Consider the following 21,732-nt stretch of genomic DNA (forward strand, 5'->3'; position numbering starts at 1 on the left):
ATTAGAGAGCACATTGTCAATGACTGCAGCAGCATGTAATACCCACTACTTGAGTGGGTTACATGATGACCCACAAAGGTTCTATTATTACACCACTTTATGTTCCAATATGACACTAATCTAATTCCCTATATCTATATTAAAAGTCCAACATGGGGACCATACCTTTTAGATTTATTGACCCTAAATTCAATAACATAAAATCAAAATACTATACAAAATCAATACAAGAAATAGCTTAGATCTTCATCTCTTTAATTAGCCATTGATATACCATAAGAATATATATAGGATTAACACCAAAATGAAAATAAAAATAAAAATTCTAATAAATACAAGAATTAAAATTGAATTATTAGAAGATTTAGAAGCTAGCTCTCTTGAGAGAAGTGAGGGTAATCTTAGAGCCCAAAGGTGAAGTTCCAACTTGAATCTCAAAGGAATCATAACGAAGAAAGAGTTCAACAACAAGAAGCCTTGAAACAAGCACAACAAAATCCTTCCCAGCACATTGCTTGTTGGAAACACTGGGATTTTCGGTTTCAGGACCATTGGACCAAATGACATACTTCAACAACTTCTCCCCTTCCTCTCCCATGAACCTGTCCCCAACAAATTCCTCGGCTCTGTCGAAAATCTTTGGATCTTTGGTTGCAAATGGTTGGTACCCAAATAGCATTTCCCCTGCTTTCACCTAACCCATGTCAACAATAAACCGTTAGTTTATTAGTTAAATGATAAAAACACAAACACAACTCACCACTTTAGCTGTAGAAGTATCCACTTTATATTAAAAAAAAAAGACAAATTCTTAAGTGTTTTTGTACTCTCATTCATTAAATATTACGTATTATTTTTTATTTTAATTTTTTAACATAAAATAAATTTTATATTAAAATATAAAATACATATTTAAAATAAATTAAACTACAAATATATTTATATACAAATATATATATATATATACATAATAACATTTTAATTCTAGACATTTATTTTGAGTTGTTAACAGGTAATGGAATCTTTTACCAGCTCATGGCAGTTTTGCTAACCTTAATTAACTGACGAAAAAAGTTTAATAAAACAATTCATATTAAAATTTATTAAAATTTTAACTAAACAAATTTTTTATACAAAAACAATTATAATATTCTAATAAAAAAAGCTAGTCTACTCTGCATCAAATAATTTTTTTTAATGATTAGATTAATCAAATAAACAATTATAATATTCTAATAAAAAAAGCTAGTGTACTCTGCATCAAATAAAATTTATTTTTTTTAATGATTAGATATTTATCTATTCATATAATTTTTTATGGAAAAGTTTAGGGACCAGCAGTTTTGTTGAATTTTGGCCAGCATGTAACCAGCAGAAAAAGGTGAATCATTGGATGAAATCTCACACCAATCTCATACCATCAAATCATCATTGATGGCTAGTTGATGGCTAACAATCACAAAAACTGCGGGCCTCCTAGCATTGCTCATTTTTTATTATTACAAAACAAACTATTACTATCAAAGGAATAGATTGTTAAATTTGATAGTAATTAGCGATAATAATTACTAGTTAATTAATGAATTAATTACCTGAAAAGCATGTTCATGGCTTTCAATGACCAAGTCCCGTTTGGCTTTGCCATACTGCAACGGCACAGGCGGATCAATCCTAAGCGCCTCGTACACCACCGACTTCATTAGCTCCATCTTCTCCATAGTCGCCATCGTAACCTCTCCACCGGCCTCCTTCACCGCCGCCCTAATCTCCGCTGCAAGCCGCGCGTGCAACTTCACCCCCGCCCTCCCGATCCACTTCATCACGTTTGGGAAGAACAGCTTCATGCCTCCGAACGAATTGAAGCACGTCGCAAAAACTAGGTTATGGCACGCTTCCTCTCTCGAGATTCCCAATCTCTCACCTTCATCCAGCATGAATCCCGAAGATTCGTAGAAGAAATCGTAGAGCCTCTGGTACTGCTTCTTGATTAACTTCGGCGGAAGACGGAAGTTGTGGAAAACAGAATCTTCGATGAACTGAGGCAAACCGAGTCGCAGAATCGGACTGAGTTGAAACAGAACCCACTTCTGAACGATTCCTGGCCCGTCCGTACCGAGTTCGGTGTCGCCGGGGTTTGAACCGAAGAGCGATCGCGCTAAGAAGTTAAAAGCTGCTTGATCGTTCGCGAGGGCAAAATCGGCTTTTCCTTTCTCAGAAAGCTCTGATTCCAAGGACTCGAAGAACTCCGTGTAGCTTGAACGGAACTCAGGAATCACGTTTTCACGACGCGATTTCAAGAGAAAAAACATTAACCTTTTCAGAAGGCCGTGTTTTGCTTCTGAAGGATCCAGGTAAGCGAGGACTCTGTAACCGCCGGTGAGTTCAGTCGACGGCATGTAGGTTCCCGTGAACACGTCACGCTTTTCGACTTTCGAGACGTCAAAAAGCGTGGGAAAAGACTTGGCGTCGAGCAAAACGACGACGTTTGGTGAGTTTGAGATGAACGGTCCAGGTGGCATGTTGGCGCGGAAAACGGTTGACTGATATTTTTGGATTCTTGATTTGAAAAACTCGTCACGCCCTTGGTTGTAGAAGTAATCCTGACGGTCTTTTAAAGGACCGATTATTGGGATCCCAAGGTCCCCCGGGATCTTCCTCATCGGTAGGTTGTTGATGGTTGGCTCACTTGGTAAAGAATTTGTTTGTCCGGGCTTGCGTGTTGGAGGAACCGATACTGACGGTGTCGGTCTCTCCGACACGGAAGCCCGGATTGGAAATACATGGAAAGAAGAGCGGTTTGAGTTTGTTGATGGAAGTGAGAGCTTGTTGGAAGTTGTCGCCCTTATTGATGGGAAATCTAGTTGGAGGAATAGAGAAGATGGCAATGTTGATGATGTCATGTTTTTTTCTTAGAACTATGGAGCTTAGGACTGTATTCAAGGTTCAGGAAGAAGGTTTGGGATTTGGGAGAGTAATCAAAATAAGAGATGGGAGGGTAGGTGGGTGATGGAATGGTCTAACCGGTACCGCTTGAGAAAAGAAGATGGCTATGTGGGGATTTTATATGATTGAAATTTAGGGGAGGGAGCTGTTTGGATAACCATTTGAAGAAAAAATGCATAGCCTCTTCCATTTTGCCCAAAATATAATAGTGCTGGACTTTAGGAATCGTGTAACTTGTGCTTTAATTAATTGAGCTTTTGCTATCATTTCATTTGGTTGTGCGTGGACTGTGCCTCCCAAAAAAGCATCTAATATTTTGTTTGCCTTATGGATTATAAATGTAGGTTTTATTATAATAAGAAGGCTTTTTATATTGAGAAAATTTAGGCATCAGTAACTTTTATATTTTGTGATCAATACTAGCTCATTTTTTAGATATGAGAAGCATGTGTATATTGTGTTTTATTGTGAAAAATATAGGTGTACATAGATGTGGGAATAATTTTTTCTGAAACAAGAATAAAAAAATTGGATCATCCGCATTTTTTTTAAAAAGAAATTAAGGTTACTAATCGGACAGTCCGATTAGTGTGGAAGAGAAAATTTAAATTTTGATGAAGATAATCGAACCCTCCGATTTATATTTAAAAAATTAAAAAATTTAGAGTACACAAATCAATTTTTAATTTTTTAAACACAAATTAAATGATCTGATTTTTACTCCTGATACCATAATTGTATAAAATATCTATAAATTCGATATCTGTATTTTACATCATTTTTCCTCCCACATCTAAATTAAAAAGTGCTCTTATTTGGTTGGATGTATATTCTTATTTTTATTAGAAAAATTCTAAATGGATACATATTTTTTTCCCACAATTGAGAGTAAAAATTTTAAAAATAAGCTTTAGTGGTAGATTTTTAATATGCAGTGGGAGACTATTGAACATTATGTAGCACTAGGAGTTATGATAATTTTTTTGCACTAACAAACTAGTAGTTTAGTTGGTTTAGGGTATACTATAATATTTAGGTATACAAATATGTTAAAACTAAAAAGAGAGAGTTTTACTGTTTAAATAATTTTATTTATTTTAAGTAAATTTGTTTCTGATGATAAAGTATCCAATGAAATTTCAATATAAAACTGTACTGTTTATGGATAAGAAATTATTGTCCTACATTTATTATGAAACTCGATCTTATCCTCTAATAATCATATTGGATTAATGATGTCAGGATTTATTTTATTTTATTTATTTAGATATTAGGTTATTTTGACATATTATAATTAGATTATTTCCTAGGTCGATTTTATCCTCTAATGCTAATCATTATTGGATTGATGAAATCGGTGTAACTCAAATCATGTTGCAATTTACATAAATACTAAAAACTAGTCATCTGTATAAAAATTTACAATAATTTTGTATTCACATTTATAATTTAATTAAATTTATAAATAATATAGTCAAATTCAATTCACATTTATAATAAAAATACAAATAAAAAACAAAGATAAAGTAGTGATTTATAAGTGGACAACATTTGATATTCATAAAAAGTTTGATTATTTTGATGGGAATATATTTGATTATTCTATTATAAAAAAGTTTATTTATTTTGATAATTAATTATTCTATTAAAAATATATATTGAATATTTTGATAGGAATATATTTGATTATTCTATTATAAAAAAGTTTATTTATTTTGATAATTAATTATTCTATTAAAAATATATAATGACTAGTTTAGTAATTAATTTTTGTGTTTATAAAACATCTTTTTATAAAAAAAGAAACGTGTCATAAAAATATAATGGTATTAGTGCAAGTCGCATTATGAAAGGTTATTTTTGGAATGAAAGTAGTGCTCTAAAAACTTTTGGTGATGTTGCCTATTGTCTCTATCATATTGGGATAGAACCTTTGTATCTTTGGAATGTGGCATTCATTCTTTCAAGATAGGCAATGCCGTGTTACATATGTGTCTGAAAATATGGAAGATATATATATATATATATATATATATATATATATATATATATATATATATATATATGTATCTATTTATCCCATGTTTGGTTTAATTTGGATTTTACTCTATTTAGTAGTTACAGGATAAATAAGAATGGTTCCATCTCTTCAAACTATTTCACATTTGAGTCACTTGCATTTTTATGTTCAAAATATTGGAAAAGGGTTATACTAGTAGTGCCACTTGTTATAAATCTAGTTTGGTCACATAGCATATAGATAAATAAGATAATAATGCACTCAACAAAAATAAATTATAGTGCCTTGAAAACCGATGGAATATAATAGATTATTTTGCTAATGCTATTATAATAAGAAAAAGTTTAGGCACTAACTACAATATAAGTGAATTAAGTTAATTTTTTTAATTTTTAATTTTAAAATTCAAAAAAAAAATGAAAGTTTTTTTTTTGTAGCGAACTTATTTTTTAAGTAATTAGCTGGAGTTGATTTTATTCTTAATTAATTTTTTAGTAGAATGATGATAATATATAATGTGTAGTTAGTTAGAAATTAGAATATTCTCTATGAAAAGCAGCCAATAGGCTTTTTTTTACTCCCGTATTATAAATAATTTAGAAGTATATTATATATTAGTAATATTAAAGATATAAGAATTTAAAATTATTTTATTTAACTTAATATTTATAATTTTATGTATATAATATTTATAAATATATATTTATTATATCTAAAATTACTTAATTTTTAAAGTAATAATTAAAAAACATAAAATAAAAAATTAATATAAAATAAAATAATTTTAAACTGACTTAGAAGCCAGCTCTGAGTGATTGAATCTTTTATTTTGTTATCATATATGAACATGATATCATCAGCTCAGTATATTATTAATTCTTTTCTCCCTTTCTATACCTTTTTTTTTGTTTCCATAGTTGAGCCTTAACATAATATTTAAAGCTTAATTAAGCCAAAACAAATTATTTTTTTTACATGTTCACATCGTAATCTTGTTGCATACTATTTTTTATACCGGCATATGTATATAAAAAATATTATTTATACACAAAAAATTAATTATTAAATTAATAATTATATATTTATGTATAAATAATTAAATATATATTGTTTAACTTATTTTTAATATATATTTCGTCTTTACAATATAATTTATATCAATAACTATTTAATAATTAATTTTTTGTGTATATGTAGCATATAATTATACGTATATATAATTAATAATTACATAATATCATAAATATATTCAGATTAGTCTATAAAATTGACTAAAAAATATATATCCGAATCACTCTTAAGAACCTATAAATCTAGTACTATCATGTATCGAGAGTATTAAAAAAAAAAAAACATCAATACATTATCTCTAATAAAGATCAATGTTACATATTCACATTATATATGTTTATCAAATAGAAATCTATATCATATGATTGTTAAATAATTAAATCTAAGCCTCTATTATTAAGGCATTCCACATTTAATCCAAATTCCGAATAAAGTAATTAATTATTTTTTTCATTTTTTTCCCATAATCACTACAACAATATAGACTATTTTTTAGGATTATTATGTGTCAAAAAAAATTAAAATTCATCAAAAAAATAAATTTTGATACTATTTTAACTTTGAAAATATGTTAATAAAAGTTTTGTCAAAAATAATATTTTTAACATATAAGTAATTATAAAAAAAGTTTAAATCTTATTTTGATAAATATTGGCCGTCAAAAATAATTTATTAGAAAAATTTGAGAATATGTTTTTTGTGATACTTATTAATCGTAAAAAATACTATTTATTTTGACAGTTATTGACCATAAAAAATTCTCAACAAAAATTTTTAACAAAGAATGATATGAAATCTTGAAACTGAAGAATAAACTGAGATTAAAGATGAAGAATGAGTAATATGATACTAAATTGAGAGTAGTGTGATGCTAAAATTAACGGAGCTCAACGAAAAAAAAGAATAATAGAATAAGTTGAAAATAAATAAGTATCAAAATTGAGGAGTAATTTTTTACAATTAAATTATTCATAAAAAAACATAAAAAATTTGACATTTATAATATTTATCAAAAATATATATTAATTTTTATCTTTAATTATGGCCGTTAAGAAAAATCATGTCAAAATAGTTCTCTTTTCTTGTAATAAATATGAATAGAGACCAAAACCATCCTAATCTCATGTTCACATTTGAATGCTTTATAAGTAAATTAAACTCGTTTTAGCAAATATCCATAACACGAGTGTTAAGCGTGTGCTAGTAACCTAATAATTAGTATATGTATTAATGGAAAATATGTGTTTATTAAGACAAACTAATTAATAGCCTTATTAATTACAAGTAGTACAGGGGATCAATTATCTCATCTTTATCTCCATTAATTATTCTTCATGCATGCACGGTGGTTAGACCAGAGATTAGAGAATACTATATATATATATATATATATATATATATATATATATATATATATATATATATATATATATATGGATAATGGACTAATCAAGTCGAAAATCTCAAGCCACAACCTGATTCTGAATCTTTGAATGTGCCTACATTTTTGTCAAGTTTCTTTGGAGAAGAACCAAAAGATCGAAGAATTAAAAGAACTATCACTTCCTTGACATCAACCGGGTTTGCTGGGTCCACCATATTGGCTAATAGTCTTATTATTATTTTTTTTAAAATGTTATTTATATACTAAAATCAACTATTTAAATCAGTCATTAATATATTTATGTATAAATATACGTGCAATTTAATTTATTTTCAATATGTATTTATAATATATTTTATACTGGTAGTTAATTTTAATAACTAATTTTAATATACACATAGTATAATCGTTATTTTTTTTAATTATAATCATCCACATTATGTATTTTTGTCTAGTTTAATTTCTAGTTAGTAATTAGTAATTACATTACAACACTACAATTATTGAAAATATAGTACTAGTATGTAGAATACGTAAAAGCCTTAACTAAAGATTCTCTCATGTTGACTCTACAGGAAAGAAGGTGGAAGCTCTCCAATTAGGTTTGAACTTTGAACCTCATGCTCTTCGTGGGTATAGTTGAATTAATTCCACTCTCCAATTTGGATTAATTCTTAACTTATTATCAAACTTCAATTGCAAAAGGGTACACGAAATGATAACTACAAAGTTTATGTTTAAATTAATTTTGTAGAAATTATAAATAGTGAATGAGTTATTAGACCCTTATTAGGCATACCTAATGAAATTACAAATTAAATTAAAAGAATACGATTGAGATACCAACAAACTATCACTTAAATGACATAATTTTTTTTTATCTTTATTTAAAGATTTTGGATTTAAATTTCACTCCTAGCTTTATAAATATATATAAATTCATGCTAATTATTTTTTATATGCTCATTACAGTTGTGTAATACGTATTAATAAAATTTTGGGTGTGTAATGCCTAACTATGAGACTCATAATCGGTTTAAAAAAAATCGTTAGTGTTGTTTAAAGTCGTTACCAACGATTTGAGTGAAGAGGAACAATATAAAAAGCTTTAGATTAACAATCAATGATTTCATGGTTGTAGAAATTCTAAAAAAAAAAATTGTCTTACTTAAAATCGTTAATCTCATTTTCACAATTTTTGTCTCTTTCTAAAATCGTAAGTCACGATTTTTTATGATATTGAAAACTTTCGTATCAATGCATTACATCAAATTAATGTATTACACTCTTCCTACTGTAATATCCAAAAAAAATTAGCCTCCAAGATTGCTTTTCCGTCCATTCTCAGATGCTTTTTCAGAGGTCAAAGTCAAAATGAGGCACACACAACAACACATTCTCATTCTTAATTAGTTCTCATACTTTCTCGCTACGTTCCAAGTTTCATTCAACTTTAAAAGGTCTAATATAAAACTCAGTTCTCACTGCCGGCCAAAAATACCCGCCACTATCTATCTCATACATTTTTTTATACAGAAACAAATTGTTGAGAACGATGGATGTGATATGGGGAAAACAAAACAAAAAAGAGAGGAATAGAGAAAATAAAAATAATATCGGTCATCAGTTTGTTTGAATTATATATGTGGCAAGTGCTATAATATAATAATTTGGAATCAAGGTGAATCATGCATTATATATTTTGATACAATGGATTAATAAAAATGGTATAAAAGGCACCTCAATTACCTACAGTTTATATCTTTAAATTTGATGTTGCATTAGAATCAAGTGTACCTTGAGAGAGAAAGTTGCATGAATGATTTCTCCGAAGAAATTCATCCACTAACAACAGTGCTATTTTACTCCCACCACTCAAAATGTATAAAATAATGATGCTGAAGTTTATTTAAAAAAGTTTCGAAGTATGGAAATGAATATATTTCGTTCGTTATTGCTAATTTGATACTATTCCTATTTGGCATGAAACAAATGTGCCCAAATTATCCTTCAATTATTGCCTCCCACTAATAAATTATGTCTTCCATCAACAGTTTTATGTTTCCAATACCATTTCCTCTATCGAGACGCAGACAGTTTCAATTTTCATATCCTAATTATTAATTTTTGAACATATATATTATCTATCAACATGTAATAACATAAATTACATAACAAACGAAATAATACTAAAAATTTTAATAATGTAAGCCAACGGAGCTAGTAATCTGATTGATTTTTAAGACCAACAACCTCGTATCTGTATCAGATATATTATGGATTATAGCAAGATATAAAAATTAATGTTAATTTTTGGAACATAAATTGGCATAATATTTTCCATATTTTTTCCCAATCCACTCTTGTATACATTAATATATTCCTTCTGTTATAAGTTTAAACTTAAGAGAAGTAATTTTATGGTATAATATCAAAATTTTTAGGATTAAAAAGTCTATTAATAAAAGAAACAAGATCACCAAAAAAAAAAAATTAAAAGTACCTGTTGCCTAGTTATTTTATTTTTAATCTTTTGTCAAATTAAAATTATTGACATACTAAAATCAATTATAATGTATTCATGTATAAATAAATATATAATTTAATTTATTTTTAATATATATTTTATAGTAGTATTGATTTTAATATAGATCTAATATGATTGAAGTCTAATATAAAGGTGTTTAACAGTGATCGTAGTACTTAAATATTTAAAATTAACACTTTTTTAATAAAGTTCTCTTGGGGGTGCATAGTCTAATGGATTGCTTTTACCTACCAAATCTTTGGAAGAATATAATCTTTGAGCAGCATAAATCTAATCATGTACGCAAATGTGTGCTGTCAATCACCACTTGTCACATAATCACATGATTAATCATGTACTAACAACGTAATCAACTACATAATTTAATTTATACGAAAATAACAATAATAAAACGAGTTTAGCTTATAGGAGTATTGGAGTCTGCTAAAACAACTTTTGCTTGCATATTTTTAGTTAGTTAACAACATTAAATTTATTATAGTCGTCGCTATATATGTTTGAATTATATTGATAAAAATAAATTATCTAACAACGGTGGCGACTTCACGTGGGAACGGGGCAACTAGGAAAAAGTCAAACTAGAATTATTATTGGTAATGTTGTTATATATATAAAATTATAAACAGATAGACAAGGAATTTAATCCATCATATCTTGGAGAAACATAAAGATTCGATATTTGGCAGGAGTTGAATTACACAAACTAGGATAATTTCATATTCATCCATACTCTCACTTAATAAGTTGCATTAAGCCATATTATGTCTAGAACTCAACAACTGATATCTACCATGTTCGGATTAAGATATAGCTTGCTCACCATATATGAAAAAACTTATTATATTAAGAGATGATAAGTAATTCTAACTAGCTTCTTGAACTGATGCATTGCACGAAATAAATTTTTCTTAGCATAATAACATATATCATAAAATAAGCTAGTTTAAAGAAGCATTAGATGCTAAGGAATGGTAATTACGTTGGCCACTTAGCAAAGATATTCATTCATACCATTCCCTTGATGATGCATTAAAATGCTTGCTTCAATATAAATTAGAACTACAAAAAATAATGACTTATTGAATAAATAAAATTAAATAAAATAGTTGAACTGACACATTGCAACTCAACATAAGATGGCAACATAGCGTTATATATACATACACACACCTTTACATGGAGGCTAAAAGTTCTCTCATCTCTGTTACCGAAGGGATATTCTCATTAGGGTAAATCTTAGCCACAAGTTGTGCAAAACTTTCGTACTTGTCAACAAATTCCTTCTGCAATAATTTTGAGGAAGTAGTAAGAAAATTGTTCACTTGCATACATGATGTTCTTAGTACTAAAATCTTTCCTGAGGCTTTCTATGAACTATCATGTATATAAAGGTATTTCCTTTTTCTGTTGTGAAAGTTAACTAATTTTGTTTCTGTGAGAGAATTTGATTACAAGTTATTGTAAAAAAAACACACACAACATAAAAAGTTAACTCTATCTGATCTTGCTAATTTGCTATACATTGTGCCATCCAAACTAAAGCAGTTTCAAATTTGGTATTGAAATATTTACTCCATTAATTTGGGCATTGTTGGCCAATTATAATTTGGGCTGTTTCCTACATATAATAGGTCTTTTCTTACTATAAGTATTTGCTCCATTACCTTGCATTTATCCCATAAGGAGGGTAATAGTTCTTCTGAAGTCAAGTTCTTCTGCAATTTCTTGTACATTGCAGCAATGGACTTGTCAACCTGAATAGAACAGGAAAGACGATTCACAGGTTAAGTATATGCGAGCCGAGAGGTGCTTAAATGGAAGATAAGAATCACCTTACCCCCGATAAACTGGATTTTAGCATCTTTCGAAGATCCATCTTTGATAGCCCGAGTTGGAAAGGAATCTGAAATTGTTGCCATTTTTTTAACAGAAGAACATAAGATTTTTATGAATTTTAAAAGGCAAATGTTCATGATTTCGGTGTAAAGTCTGCTAACTATTAAATCCATATAACCAAGATGTACGGACAAATATACACAAATATAGTGCTTTGAATAAGTGTTTTTTCAGCAAAAAATAATTTCTCTTAAGATCATTTGTCAGTTGTGAATATCTATGAAGAGTACATTTTTTTCCAGTTTTATCCTTATAGCTATAACCCCAGTTAAGTATACTGTAGTAAAACTAATATAACGGAAAGAGGCAAGGAAAAATATAGTCAACATAAACTAAAATTTTTCAGCATTTGAACCAATTTAATAATTTATCAACTCGAGTTACAACCTTAAAGGGCACATTCATGGATGGAGTGTGTAACCAAGATGTACTTGGGCAAGCTCAATGAAAACTTAAAAAGTGATTAGTGACTCTACAGTTATATGAGCAAACTCCATGATGAGCAAAATACATGCAAGAATTCAAGACAGATGAAGTTGCTTTACTACAGTAGTTTATGAAAGATTAACAAAAAAGAACTATAAACACTAACCTCCTCAGGTGCAACTGTGAACATCAAGTCCTCAATCCTCCGATGAAATTGAAAAAGGCGCTCGAATTGCTAATTCAAAGGAAAAGAAGAAAGGAGAAATAATGAGTTGGATCATCAACTCAAGCAATGGTATAGAAAATGATAGAAAATAGATAACAAGTTACTCACATAATAGATTATCATGCTAATATGGCGCGTACAAGCTTGCTCATAGGCTTCACTAGCCTGGTGATAAAACTTAGCCAAAGTAGGCACAATGTTGGCAAGGTCATACAAACTGTATAAAATGAACAAACAATGTTTGAAATGTGGCATTTGGATTTCTTTAATAAAATCAACATCATCAACAAGTTGAAAATAAAACAAAGTATCAAAGCTGCTTCTTGGCACAGGGAAATGAAAAACTTGCCTATTTTGAAAGGCGGCATAGTTCTCTAAGAGAAAAATATCAGCATACTTTGGATCTGTTTGTGCTATTTTTTCCAAAGTCGCAAACATTATGCTAACCTGTCAAAGTAACATTTCCACCATTGTATGCAAACAAAGGTTAGGACATGTGCTACACTGGATTTTCAAGACAGGTTACTCATTGTATGGTTTCCATAAATTTTATTTGGGGTACTCCCTCCAATTGGAAATAATTAACCACTTTTGAAATATTGTTCCGACAAAAACTGAAATTAGAAAATTTAGATAACTAAATATTTTTTCCTCTAAGTATACCACTAATCAATCAAGTGAAACAAGGATATAATGCAAGGGAGATAATAAGTAGAAAAAATAATTATGGGTAATTTAGTCAGATAATTTTAACTTCTTGTAACTTCAATACACTTTTAATTATTTTCTTAATCCAAGTGAACATTTAAAACTGGGCAATTAACCTAATCATCTTTGAAGAGCAGGTGCTTGAAAGTAATCCTTAACTAGAACTTTCGCAGAAAATTGAATCGGACATCATAAAACTATACAAAGTTTTTAGCAAATCACTTACAAATTTTGTGTATGCCTGGTCTACCAAATCCCTAGACTGTCCCTGAATATACTGCTCCATCCGAGTTGCCAGGGTTGCAAATCTATACAACACAATGAAAAACCACTTAATATCAATCATAATTAAAGATTTTGGAGTTAAGATATATAGAAAATGCACTACTACAGTAAATAGCTTAAGAATGACAGCTAAAACTTCTGACTGCTGCCTAGACAAAAACTATTATATCATGTAGTGAGGATAAAGTAGAAACATCTCAACCAATCTCACAATCGAATTATACCAACCTTTTGATGTCCGAATTCTCTCTCTTCCTTTTCTTTTAATCCACAAGTTAGAGAAAGTCAAGAGATAAAATAGAAAGAAAAAAAAAATATGAAGGGAGATATTAAGTGGACGAAAAGAGAAATAAGCTTACTCAATTAAATTCCAACTCTTTTAATGAAGATAAGTAATAATTTTAGATTATACCTAAAAGTAAAAAATGTGGATTGATCAACACTTCCATTTCGTGCATGTCAATCTACTAGTTTTAACTTAGGTTGATGGAGTACAACACTATGGTAAGTATGTTTTACTAGTCACCAACTAATATTGATATTAATGCGTGATTTTCATGCAAGTGGAAACATGCACCCCTGGCTCACACTTGTTTAAATATTATAAGATGCAATATTTAAAAAATATTAAAGATGCTAACTAGAATTTAGGATCACCAAAAATATTTACAATCTAAATCCTCACACCAAAGTCAACAAAATCCTAATCCGTATACATATAAAGATAAATACAAGAATCCATTTTACCTGGGAATGTAGGATAGGACACCAACTTGGCGAACATTGCGTTCATTCCTTTCAATTTGATGGCAAGCTTCATCAACAAACTGCAAAAATACATTTCCAAAAAAATGATTTTATTTTTCAGAACATCAATATTCTAAATGTATGTGGTAAAATTGGTCTTCATGAATTTTGTCACATACACGGCCAAACTGCATAGATATACGAGCCTCTAGGTCACCAAGCAAAAGGCGTACAAATCCTGCTGCATCAGCTTTCTGACCAGAAAGATATCGTTCCGTTATTCCATGCATTGATATGCAGCGCAAGGGATCAATCTTGTATGCCCAATCTACAACCGCGTAGAAGTCTTCCTGAAATCATAAAAATACTGTTAAGAGACTGAGAGATCAATATATATCATGATTATCACAAGGGAAAAATACTATTTGTGTTTCTTTCGACATGATTATAATGTAATATTGAGTGATTCTAGATCCCTTAAGCCTCACAAATATCAGAAGCACAGTAAACATGCTAAGTGATATAGAATATGTTTGACACATACTTGAATTCCATCAAGCAAATCCTGAAGTGATTCGTTTAAAGCTGCAAGCTCGGCAGAATTTTTACCTACAAAATAGAGAAATGTCAAATTTTGGGGAAAAATGAAAGAGGACAATCAAACTAAAATTTATGAAATATAACTACAAAGTACAGGAAGGCTATGCTAAGAAAGTCCAGAACGCATACCAGATTTACTGTCATTGTCATCAATGTCCATAATTCCTAAATCATCATCGTCATCATATTCAGGTTTATTACCATTAACAACACCTCCTGGAGGAACAAGCGTAGGAACTTCAAAGCACATGAAGTGTGCAAAAAATGAACTCTGCAGTTTAAGAACAATGAAGAACTATAGAGTCGAAAGATTATAAACTATTTTTTGAAAATGAAAGAATATCAATTACCTCATCCACCAGAAGTGGGATAAAAATTGTTAGCATCTTTGCGTAAGCATCAGAGACTGTTGAAGTGTCAGTGGCATTGACATTCTGACCAGAACCTGTAGAACCTTCAAGCCAAACCGTGGGGTTCCTAGATGCTTTAGTACTAGCACGAAGTTCATTTGCAAATTCACGAGCCTGCAAAAGAATGCATGAACTTCAGACTCTATATGCATATCAAAGCATAAAAAAACAGTTTAAATATAAATTCATATTTAAATGGATAAACTTAATCTCTTAAGGGGATCTCATAAAATGGTCCGACTTTGGCATTTCCTTTTCTTTTCTTTTTCTTTTCCTTCCTTTCTTTTTTTTCTTTTTGTTTCCCTTTCCATCTTTATTATTATATTAAATCTAAGTGCTCACGTTAAACAGATTTTATTTTTTCCACAAATAACCATCTATTGATAAACTCTAAACAACAATGACTAATTTTTTTTTTTCAACATACTCTAGTATTGATGTTTTACTTAACCCATGTGCATATTAAGAACAGGACAATTACTTTTTACGGAATGTAGTACCTTCTATAATACATAGTGCTAACTTGTTAAACAACGATAAAAGAGCAAGCCATATCAAGAATGTTAATGCCAGGATTAAGAAACATAAAGCAATGTGGTTTATAACAGACCTCTCGGCGAAGAAGCAAATTTAGAGAACTGCAATAAGCTTTTCTCAATGGACCCAAGCAATTCTTGTCAAGACTCTGCAAGTTCATAAAAAGATATTTCAGGGAGAAAGCATTAAAAAAGACTCAGCAAATACGATTTGACAAAATATCACAAGTCGTCCACAATTTAACCTTCAAGTGTTGCAAGAGACGTGCATATGTCCTGCATTTGTACCGCAAATCCGCATGATCAGGCCTCTTCAACTGTCCTCGCTGTTTTGAGAAAGCAGACAGAGATTTTAAAAACAAAAGTTGCCGAAGAAGCCGAAAGTTTGGTTCTATAAGGAATTTACAAAAATACCTGAGAGAAGTAGCTTTTATCACTTATCATGAAATCCACCAAACTAGCAAAGTAATTCCTCAAGAATTCTGATGCTCTCCTAACAAAAGTAGTTTTTAATTTTTCAAGTTCTGCACGCTTCTCTTTAACCTGTGTTAGGTAGCATGAACCACCACAAAGTAGATGATTTTTAGGTCTGTTACAAAACAAGCTTTGGGATACCAAATTCATAGTGCTCTCATAGAAATTCTCTCCAATCAAAATGGTAGTCAGCAATGAACAAAAATCACACATTTGTTACCTTCATAAGTTTGTCGCCTTAAATATGTTTTTGATCCCTATAAATATGAGTTACTTTGGTTTTGGTCTCTTTTTTCAATATTAGATTTTCGGCCCTTATCACTTGGATTTTGTGTTGAATGATAATGTTAAGTCAAAGAAGATTTAGAAAATATTTATAATAAAAACAAAACAAAGTTTCATATTTTTAAGGTTTAACATACTCTTAAAATATTTATAAGAACCAAAATCTAGATGGACCGGGGTTTAAAAAACAAAAATCAAAATGACCTATATTTTACAGGTACTAAAAGTATACCTAAGCCTAAGTTTGCACATAATACCTTGCTGAAAAATAACAAACAAGCATTCATATTCCACAATAATTCTGTTTCCCAAAAGGTTAAACAATGACAGACTTATTTTAACAAAAGAAAAGTAAGAGAGAGGACTTACAGCTCTCATATTTGCATATGCAGGGTCTAGATTAGGCGCTTCAAGACCACGTAAGGCACCAGTCAACCATTCACATGCTTCTACATTCTGAAGCATTCTAGCTTCATCAAATGAACCTCCTGTCAAACTTGATGCATACTGCATCCAACAAATAAACACATGATAACGAAGTTCATCAGACTTAACGTATAATATAGTTCACCTATTTAAGACATACCTCTGGAGGGACATTCAATCCTTCAAGAAGCTTATCGAGCTCCTCAATAAGAGATTTGTTGTTCACCGATTGCATTACCAATTTGTTATTGCGGGATTCTATCTGGACATCAGATAAGTTATTAAGAGAAAATAAAGATATCAGTACTTTTTAAGAACTTCTGAAATGGAATTTATTGCCACTACATAATCTAGTAAATACCCTTGGAACTGATTTTTAAGATAGAAATAAATATGAGCTACTCATACAACACTAAAGGTAAAATAACTAAAATCATTAGCATGTTTACTTTATTGTAAGCAGGGAAAAAAATTATTTATATTTTTTAATTTTGTAGAAGCTGAAGAGAGTAACCTTCCAGAAGGGTTAAATTTCAGCTTTTCCAATTATACAGAAGATTTTTGTTGTAGAATCACTTTTACCATAAGCCGCCTTGCATTAACAAAGGGGCAAAGAAAACTAAACAAATGAACCATGACTTCAGCAAGCACTACTTTACAATCACAAAATAACTTGAGGTTAGGAAAACTATTTGAAACTTGCAGGGTACAAGCCCTTACTGATTCAATGTCCTCTCTCATGTGCCGGAGTTTCACGTTAAATATGTTTAACCATTCATCCATGTCATCCACACAATTTGTTGCTGACTCAAGTCCTTGCATCACCTGCAAGGCAAAAATTAGTATGAAGTAGAACCCCTTCATATAACATAATATAATTATTGAGCCCCTTCATATAACATAATATAATTATTGAGGAAATGATGAATCAGAAACATGGGGATTTGTGACAATCAATTGCATTTTCTGATCAGTGTTATCACTTATCAATTATCATATCACAGCAGCTCTAACAGATTAAGCGACAATAATTAGATCTTGTTCCAACTTAGAATGTCAGCACAATTTGAATCTTTTAATCAGGCATGGAATCAGAGAAGCTGGCTAAACTTTGTACAGAAGTCAAGAATCCAAATTGTTATTAATAATAAAGTACACTTTGATGCCTGTCAAACTGCTAGACTGCTAGTTGAAGTGATAGTTTAGACAACCTAGGTTTGGCCATTTGAACTCGTAGATCAGAGAAGTAAGCTACTATAAAATATTGAAATGACATTATTACCCCATCCATCAAAGGTTCACTTTCTAAAATGGCATGCACGTTTGCTGCTTCTAGAGCTTGAAGCTCTCTCTTCAACCTTTCAGAAAATGCCTCAGCTTCACCAACACCTATGACATAACTGCATTGCCATTGTGAAAGATGTAATTTAATTAATAAAATTGAATTACATGGATCCAAGTCCAACAACATACATTTTTTGTCAGAAGACACGAAAACAGAGGCCAACACTTTTTCGATAATCTTACACATCATATTTAACTTCAATTGAACATTTAAGACAAAGAAGAATAGCACCTACGTTCCCAAAAGAGCCTCCATGTCCTCTTCCTCTGCCTGGGAGACAAGTTCCTTTTCGACATTGACTTTCAATTCCGTCTCAGAAACAGCAGAAGCAACAGGAACACCATCTCGAACTTTACTCTGAGCAGGAGCCGTGGGTGTATTTTCCTATTTCACATTTTGCAAAATTAACTGCAATTAATCACTACACGAATTGTAAAACAGAATATACAGTAACCAAGCCAATGAAGCAAAAAAGTACTCATGGAATAGAGTGAAGAAAGCACTTTGATTTAGATAGTAGATCATCATCAGATGTACCTTAGCCCAAAGAGCCATCTCAACAACATCTATACCAACAACCTTAGGGAGGCGACCCAAAACATCTTTGCATGTGTTCAGGATGCGAAGAAGGAGGCGATTCCTACAAGAAAAGTAGAGAACCAATGAGAAAACTTCCATTTCCTAAAACAGATCCCAAGCACTAAATAATCCATGTTTAAGTCCTCATTTCCCTCAAAGGTAGTACCTGTCATCAATATTGCGCATTGTCCACTGAGGAGGAGCCACGCTCTGGCTTCTGAGGTTATCAAATCCCTACAAAAACATACATTCATTACGGTTGCTCTGATGTTGCTTTTATGCTCATAACTAAGAACAATATGTTTCTAATTAGAACATAAAGATCTGGTCCATTTTGGAAATTTTAAATTTTACCAGCGTAAATGTACATCCACTGGGGTCATTTGTCAAAACTTCCACTTTTGAGAGGTACTTCAGCTTGTATAGTTTAGCAGGCTGCAAGTACATAAACTTTTATTGACAGTAGTAAAATATAATAAAACCTCCATAACAGGCTTGTAGCATTACGGGGAACATATTCTTCACAAAAATGAGTCAGACATAAGTTTTGCGAAACTGAACTTTGCAGTTCTTACTCTTACGGATAAGATAATTGTGCCTTGTGCCCCAACAACTTACTTTTAGGTTCAATGGTTTTTACACTTGTTTACATTGTTGAATAATCACTCCTCCATAGTGTTGGAAATGATTTCAAGTTTCACCAAAGTGATAAAATTACAACATTTTTGTTCCCTAATGTTTCATCTTGAAGTAGTGATCATGATCTCATAACCTACAATAAATAACCTACACGGCTACACCTAACCTAATACGGGAATATAGGTAGTGAAACATGAGAATATATGTATTTGTAACAGCTTCAGAAGAACAAATACCTCAAGAACTCCTCCCGTAGAATACTTCAAAACATGAAGAAATGCTGTTGTCCTCTGACCTTTTGATTGCACTGCAGGAAATAGCATGCTGTCACAAACAACACATAGAAATCTAACAAACCCTAACGGGAGCAACACAACTAAATGTACATACACAATCACTTGTTCTATCATATCATTTCATCAAAACCATTATGCAAACTTACAAACTAAGCTAACGCAACATAAAATCCTCAATCCTCTTAATTCTTACAGAACTAAATCCAAGCCACAAAATGTGGTCATAAATAGTCAATGTTCAATCAACTCTAAGTTTTATTCAACTAGTTCACCGCTTAGTCCACTCAAGTAACATGTCAGAATTTGAGAATTCGAATCTTTTTAACGGTCAAAGAAGCTCAAGCCAGAATAGCCAAACTCCAACATATTCTGAATGTAATCAAATTCGAGATTTCACCTAAGCTCGTGGAGCCTAACGACACATGAATAGTAAGGCACAACTCGCAAACTCGCAGGAGTTTACTCCTAAATTTTGAACTCGATTTCGGACCTGAACTCCTATTTGGAAAGCTTAAAAGAACAGCGAAATCTTAGACAAGTAAGATAATTATTTTCCCCCCAAAGTCAGAGCAGCAAGCATGATTGCTGCAAGTTGAAGAAAGCATACATGAATAATTTTGAAGGGAGAAAAAAAAGGGCAAAGTGTTTTGAATCAAGGTTTGTATAGTTAAATCTAACAGTGAAGTGAAGAATTAATTACTGGAGAGAGCAAGAACCCTTGGCTTCGCCATCTGGCGGCCAAGCTTGGAAGATTTTCCCAAGATCCCGTGGGATTTCGCTACTCTGATCGCCATCACGATCTTCTGGTGGGGATCCTCAATCGCCGCCGTGCATGCCCGCCGGAGCTCGCCATCGTCGGCACTCGGTTTGGCCATTTTCCGATCTCGAAGCTACTACGACGAGGAGATAGTAAAGTGCTAGAGAAAGAAAGAGAACTAAGCGCGTGTTGTTTCGTTCAATGTTCAGACACAGTGAAAAGAGAAAGAAAAAAAAGAGAAAGAAAAAAAAAGAAAATTTTAGAAAAGTAAAAACGGTTGGTCGTTTTGGATCTTTTTAATGTTTGGAAGACTTCTTCTCTTCTTATTAAAAGAAAAAAAATAGCTATATTTACATATAATTAAATTGACACAAATTAATGAAATTATAGATAAAAATAAGTTAAAAATGTTAAATAATCTAACCATTTTTACGCATGATGTCTTGAACGGTGATCACCTAATATTTTTAACTGCTATTTACTGGTTTAAACTTGTTGAATTCTTATTCGGTTATTCCTTACCACGGTTACGTTCCAAAAATAAATCACTACTCTAATACCGACATGCTAACCAATTTTGAACCGTATCAATATTATTAGAGTTTGTATTGTTAAAAAATTTGAATTATTATATGTTTGAACTTAAATTCATATTACTTTCCATAAGCCGCTAGTGTAATAATATTGCTCATTTGAATATCTGATAGTTGTTTATATAATATTGTAAACGAACAAGCCCATGCATTCTACCAAAGCACGTCAGGATTTTTCGATAAATTTCTCAATTAAGAGGACAGAACAGGATACCATCATCTGTGAATTGTAAACGAATCAGCCTAATACTATCTTTTTCCACTTTCAGACCTATGATCAAATTTAAATCTCTAGCCTTATTTCAACATTTTATTTAACACCTCTGCCACAAAAATGAAAAGAAAACGGTGAATGAAATCAAACTTCACAATTATACCTTCCTTTTTAGCTTTCCTCAACCATGCTACAGTTCCGCAACTTATTAACGCCCCCATCTAAAATTTGCCTATCCTGGAATAAACGCCGATTGCACCTCTCGGATCAATCCACTCATCACTTTCTCATCCTGTTCACAAGAATCCTTAAGATAATTTTGTA

The 21,732-nt window shown here is 31.0% G+C and overlaps 2 protein-coding genes across 2 annotated transcripts; both read right to left on the reverse strand.

Annotated features, from left to right (window-relative positions):
* Positions 1-225: 225 nt before the first annotated feature.
* On the reverse strand, positions 226-3,375 carry LOC112697907 (allene oxide synthase 1, chloroplastic-like). The gene is made up of 2 exons (XM_025751280.3): positions 1,593-3,375; positions 226-694 (listed from the first exon to the last, which is right to left on the reverse strand). The coding sequence occupies exons 1-2, from the start codon at positions 2,898-2,900 to the stop codon at positions 365-367; spliced, it is 1,638 nt and encodes a 545-aa protein (XP_025607065.1). The 5' UTR covers positions 2,901-3,375; the 3' UTR covers positions 226-364.
* Positions 3,376-10,954: 7,579 nt separating this feature from the next.
* LOC112697908 (exocyst complex component SEC3A) lies at positions 10,955-20,902 on the reverse strand. Its single transcript, XM_025751281.3, has 25 exons — positions 20,545-20,902; positions 19,785-19,855; positions 19,264-19,344; positions 19,076-19,143; positions 18,868-18,970; positions 18,566-18,714; positions 18,268-18,385; positions 17,706-17,810; positions 17,146-17,247; positions 16,929-17,066; positions 16,215-16,343; positions 16,046-16,126; positions 15,875-15,949; positions 15,205-15,378; positions 14,984-15,125; positions 14,799-14,863; positions 14,434-14,604; positions 14,255-14,334; positions 13,449-13,530; positions 12,864-12,961; positions 12,623-12,731; positions 12,455-12,523; positions 11,804-11,869; positions 11,631-11,720; positions 10,955-11,249 (listed from the first exon to the last, which is right to left on the reverse strand). The coding sequence occupies exons 1-25, from the start codon at positions 20,717-20,719 to the stop codon at positions 11,139-11,141; spliced, it is 2,652 nt and encodes an 883-aa protein (XP_025607066.1). The 5' UTR covers positions 20,720-20,902; the 3' UTR covers positions 10,955-11,138.
* Positions 20,903-21,732: the final 830 nt, after the last annotated feature.

Source organism: Arachis hypogaea, chromosome 16, assembly GCF_003086295.3.
Source record: "Arachis hypogaea cultivar Tifrunner chromosome 16, arahy.Tifrunner.gnm2.J5K5, whole genome shotgun sequence".
Lineage (NCBI taxonomy): Eukaryota > Viridiplantae > Streptophyta > Magnoliopsida > Fabales > Fabaceae > Arachis > Arachis hypogaea.

What these genes read in the sequence shown, in the direction of transcription:
- LOC112697907 (XM_025751280.3), bottom strand. Translation starts at nt 2,900, where the DNA reads ATGACATCATCAACATTGCCATCTTCTCTATTCCTCCAACTAGATTTC. An exon ending in GCCATGAACATGCTTTTCAG is followed by an intron (nt 695 to 1,592) that starts GTAATTAATTCA and finishes GACATGGGTTAG; the next exon opens with GTGAAAGCAGGGGAAATGCT.
- LOC112697908 (XM_025751281.3), bottom strand. Translation starts at nt 20,719, where the DNA reads ATGGCCAAACCGAGTGCCGACGATGGCGAGCTCCGGCGGGCATGCACG. An exon ending in AAGGGTTCTTGCTCTCTCCA is followed by an intron (nt 19,856 to 20,544) that starts GTAATTAATTCT and finishes TATTTCCTGCAG; the next exon opens with TGCAATCAAAAGGTCAGAGG. An exon ending in TAAAATCCAGTTTATCGGGG is followed by an intron (nt 11,721 to 11,803) that starts GTAAGGTGATTC and finishes TGTTCTATTCAG; the next exon opens with GTTGACAAGTCCATTGCTGC.